This window comes from Cynoglossus semilaevis, chromosome 13, assembly GCF_000523025.1.
Source record: "Cynoglossus semilaevis isolate Cse_v1.0 chromosome 13, Cse_v1.0, whole genome shotgun sequence".
NCBI lineage: Eukaryota > Metazoa > Chordata > Actinopteri > Pleuronectiformes > Cynoglossidae > Cynoglossus > Cynoglossus semilaevis.
The window spans coordinates 18,951,194-18,956,539 of record NC_024319.1 but is presented as its reverse complement, the minus strand read 5'-3'; the positions used below and the strand labels follow the sequence as shown (position 1 = coordinate 18,956,539).

At 37.0% G+C, this 5,346-nt stretch overlaps 1 protein-coding gene across 1 annotated transcript in view; it reads right to left on the bottom strand.

The window, feature by feature from the left end:
- grik2 (glutamate receptor, ionotropic, kainate 2) overlaps positions 1-5,346 on the bottom strand; it is a 127,665-nt gene that overhangs the window by 23,783 nt on the left and 98,536 nt on the right. The window contains exon 12 of the mRNA XM_025061552.1: positions 1,210-1,328. Coding sequence (XP_024917320.1) covers positions 1,210-1,328 — 119 coding nt within the window. The remainder of the gene's footprint in view (positions 1-1,209; positions 1,329-5,346) is intronic.

Below are 5,346 nucleotides of genomic sequence, written 5' to 3'. Positions count from 1 at the left end.
CTTATCTAATAAACATTAGTGAGACACACGTCACGTATGTTCGAATAAATAGAAAAGGTTAAATGGGAAAATAGATGTTGTTACATTGCATGCATTAAAAACACATGCAGACATAAAGAAGACTCTGGTTACTATTTTAGTGAACATTTTTTCTTAGGGGAATTACATTTTAACATCAGGGTTTTTATTATTTAAGATTAAAAATTATTTAAGATGAAATGCAAATACTCTGAAGGTCTAAATGGAAAAGGGAATTCATATATTTAAATTTGATTATCTGGCTTTCAACTTTATCTATTAAAAAAAGGTTAGCAACTAGAAAACACTGACATAGAAAATAAAGTAATGACATTTCAACTATTTTATTATCGCATTAGTGGTTTGCTCATCAATCATCTGTATACAGTAAACAATAAATATCAAACATAATTACTAATTATAGTATTTTTACCAAAACAAATTGTGACTTTACCACAAAGAGTAAAAACAAGCTGTACGCTATAATATGATCCAATTCTTAAAGTATAGGGTCCCAACTAGACACTATGGAATTATATTTATACATATTATTATATTTGTACATATTATTATTATTATTATTATTATTAATATTATTAATATTATTATTGCCCCTGATGTACCAGCACTCCAACTTTACAGTCTCTACAATAAATAATAATAAGCAATAATACATTAAAAATCTAACAATTGATGAGAAATATTGAATTATTAAGAAAATCAGAAACATGGCACGGCCGTTATGGATGCATTTGTTTTTCCCTCTCAGTTACATTCCCAGTCTAAAGAGGACAACAAGTTAAGAAGATATGAGTTTGGGAAAGGAACTCAAAACCAAACAGGCAGGGCAAACTTCTGATTCTGTCACGTTCTCATTCAACCTCACTCGTTTGTTTTCTCTCAGGTACTCTGGGTGAGCAGACTTACCTGTTCAAATGACTGTGCAGTGATGGGGTTGGGGGATTAATGAGGGAAAGTCTAAGGAGCGGATGAAGGGGAAACATGCACATCCATCCTCAGCTACTGCATACGTTAAATTCACACTCAGTCCAACCTGCTGGACAGTTTGAGATCTACATGCACAGAGGCCCCCATGCATGGTCAAGAGCCTGGTCAAGGAGCAAAAACAGTCGGCCCCCCAGCAAATAGTGGGACTGCTAGTAGAAAGAGGTGGCAGGCAGAGGCGTCTACCTTGCTGCATGAGAGCTCCAACTCCGAACCAGAAACTATTTAGCAGGGTGAAATTGTTTTCCACTACATCCGAGTCTGGGTTGCAAGGATGGGGGTTATACCACTCGTAGGGACTAAACCTGTGACAGTTAACAGAGAACACACACATATAATTTTAGAGCAGTTGAATGAAGTCACGTGAGAATTCAATAAAAGTCGTCTTACCTGGGAAAAGAGAAGAAAACAAAGTTTAATTAAACACATCCAAAGATACAACTATAACTAGAAGTGAGGAATTCAATTATCGCTCCTTTTGTGTGCGTAGTTCAGTGTTCTGGTAACTGCATTAGTCAGTTGTTAAATGAATTACTATAAAATGGTTATGGTTTCATTTTACTGAACATCCTGTTAATTCAAAATATGGGCTCCAGGATGACAACTCATGCTCAGTTTAGTTAGAATAACTTTCAATAAGAGCGAAATGGGCCTGAAATGGAGAAGTGCTTCTATTCCAAAAGTGTCTGCTTGTGTGGGCGGGTTCATATCAAAGGCAGTTATTTAATCAGTGGTGTCTGAAAATGAATCCTTTTTTCATATAAGGGAGAGAAACTTTATATCCCTGTCATTTCTGAGAATTGATAGTATTCATAGAAAGGTTCAGTCATGTCGTGCCCACACCAACCAACCATCGGGTACAGCTTTTTACTCCTCACTCACCTCAACAAGAGAGACTTTTCATTTATTTTTGTTAAATAAAAGTGACATGACATTAGTGAAGGTTGATTGGTGTACAATTAGACGTCCTGACCTGATTTGGTCTGTGTCAGTGACGACAGGGAGCCAGGGCCATGTCTTGACTCCAACTGTTTAACAGACACTACTGTCTGACTAATCAGACTGCACTGCATAATGAAGACTTGTCTCATTGTGGGCCTTCATACTGTGTGTAAAGTCATGAATGATCACCTCCAGGAGACGGACGTCGGCGTGGAGGGACATACTAATGAAGCTGCTGCAGCAGCTGCTATGATTTTAATTCATGGTCCTGCAGGTAGTATACAGAAGTACTATGTAGAGTACTGTAATACATCACAGCATATGAAGATGTATGTGTGTCCAGATGACATGACAGCATCATAACTGTGCTTTGTCAAAGACAAATGAGTTTCTCTGTTGCAACATGGTTAGAAGTGTTTCCTTTAACTGCCCTTACAACACACTGAGGTTATTGGTGTGATTCACAGACACTGAATGACCTTTGGATGTCCCCTGACTCGTGCTTTGAGAGAGTCCTTGTCCTCAAGTCGATTCATCTACTCAACTCAATTTACCACGGATTTGATTCCTTGTCAATTTTAGCTGCAAATTGAGTTCAACTGAGTGCCTGCTTCACCATAGGATTCATAACTGCAGTATATAAACCCACTGCTCTGCAGGGATATTCATATGTATATGCAGATCAGAAAAGGCCTAAAACAACAGATTCACAATTGTCATCAGAACAGAGGAGTCAGCGAAGGCGGATGGTTCAGGCTTGGTAAACCAAAGGCGTTTAGAGCAAAAAACACAGCTTAACCTGTCTCTCACTGTAACGCTGTGCTCAGACTATTTGCTGTCAGTTTGATCCAATTACACCGCCCTTACATTATCTCAGGGCATCTGTGCTCCAGAGGCAGAAACCTAGAGCAAGGTCAGGGCAGAGATAAGGGTGGAAAAAAGTGAGGATTTCAGCAGATGGGCAGGAACATGTGATTTTTTTCCCCAGTCCCTTTACCCACTCTGTTTTACAAGGGCAGGATTAAATTGTAAGAATGATACTGAAGATTAGCAAGTTAATCGCCATGTCAGAACACATTTAAATATTTGTTTGTGTATTTTAGGAAGATATCAGATTGCTAATTTTCTGTAAAACTTAAAATTATTTTTAGTACATTGGGTTTGTTTGAATATTTCAGGGGCATTCGTGTTATGAACAGCACAAGCTCCACCAAACAGCATCTTGACATGCATCAAGTGAGTCATAGACAGATGCAGCGCAGAGAATCTGGTCAAATTTCAAAATAAAACATTGTTCAAAATCAGATAATAAATAAAACGGAAATAATCTAAGCATTCTTTCTCTGCGGCCCTGTGCCAATTGACCCACCCGGGTATTGGAAACTACTGTTATAAATGGTAGGTTGGAATATCTTAAAGAAACCAAACCAACTTTCTTGTGAATGACTAAAGACTTACACTTGAATTTAAGTTATAAATGAAGGGGATTTGTCTCTTCGAAGTCCCTGCTGAAAACTAATTTTATGGCATAAAGATGACTGCATTCATTTTTTATTGATGATCTACCATCTGTTTATTTATGTCAGACGGTTTACGTCAGCAGAGTGAAAACTTTGTTTATAAAAGTGGCGATACATTTTTGACCTTTTTTTCCAATGAGTAAAATGAATCAGATCAGAGACGTCTGATTGTTCACATGACACATCTGTGCTCTGATAAGCTTTAAGCCTTAAGTGTGTGTGTACATGCAAACACAGCTAATTACTGAAGTGCTCTGTCACTGATTGTCACATGTTAGCAGAGAAGTCACCTAATGTGGATGGGGTAATAGATGTGTAATCATGTGTAAATGAAGGAGCTGTGGCAGAGTGGATGCACTGGATGGTGGTGTGTTTCCCAGCTGTTTGAATTTCTCTGCCAGAAGCAGGGCTGTGTTGTAGATTTCAAATTAAGGCAGTAACAGTCTGCATCATTAACATTTGTAAACGAAGGTCACAGCATTTAAGGATCTGGAGTTCAACTGCAGCTAGAGTTTAACACATAGTCCTCAGCATGGCTCTAAACAGAGAGTGATGTGTGTGTCGATGCTTGGATTCAGTCACTGTCTGTTTCTCACTCATGCAGTCACTCTGTACAAACGCAAGCAAATGAAAATCACACATAATGTGCATGCACACTACCACAAACAAACAGATAAATATATTTACATTGACAAAAACAATATATACAAACACAATTTCTTATATGTTTACAGGTAATAGTGGAGATAATTTAACTAATTTAAGTAGAGTTATTAGTGATGCATTATATTGAATGCTAAAGTGAAAAGACATTGCTCTATTGTCCTTTAGTGATCTGAGCCTGACTACTTCTGGAAAAACTGAAAAGTGAAAAAAATCTTTCCACTGTGAAAGGATTATGTGAAGGACACACATGGCTTATAATGAAATAAAAAAGGTCTGGTGGTATATAATTAAAGTTGCTGACTGCAATGTCATCTTTTGACTAGCTCACTCTCTGTCCCTCCTTCCTAGGTCACCTTAGAAACACATTATGTTTTTTTTTTTTCTTGGACGAAAGCCTAACCTCACCAACGTGGCAGAACGCCTATTTGTTGAGTTTCGACTCAATTAGATAAAATTAAGAAAGAAGAAAAAATTAAGCTCAAGGAAAAAGTAATTTATTCAAAGTTTTGGCTACAGTGTCATGTCTATGTGTATAATAATATAATATATAATATAATATGTGTAATAAAAAATTTGGGAATCTACTGAACCTAAATTTAATTTAGATCTTTGATATTTGCAGTACATGATCTTAATCAGAAAGCTCTGTCTGAAAACTCCTTGTGTACTAACTGAAAAACCTACAGTACATACATCTTTCTGTAGGATAATATAGACAATGTAATATTCAATATACGTGACCTGACTGCACACTTGTTGTACAAAATCCTTGTTTCAAGTGTCACTCACATTTTCTGTTCGCATAAAAACAATTAAAAATCTGTCATTTTGCAAACCTGTAATGTGCTGCACCTAGAGGCAAAATCATGCAACTACAGCCCAGCATGCATTAACGTGTATAGGAGAAAAGAAGTAATTGAGTGAGGGGGAAAATTGTGTTCACTTACCCAAAGACTTACTTAATTGTGATACTAAATACAGATAGGTGCATATTCTGAGCCAACTTAGATGACAGTTGCTGCGTTTTTTTGTATTTTTTTTATGTGATCATATTGCCAGTAACATCAGAAAACATGTTAACGTTAACTGTAAAACTGTCAGGTCATGGCTGCACGATAGCCACGCTCCCAAAAGTTTTAGAGTCCACACAAAACCTTTTTTTCTCTTTTCCGTTTCTTTACCGCGCTTCAAACAG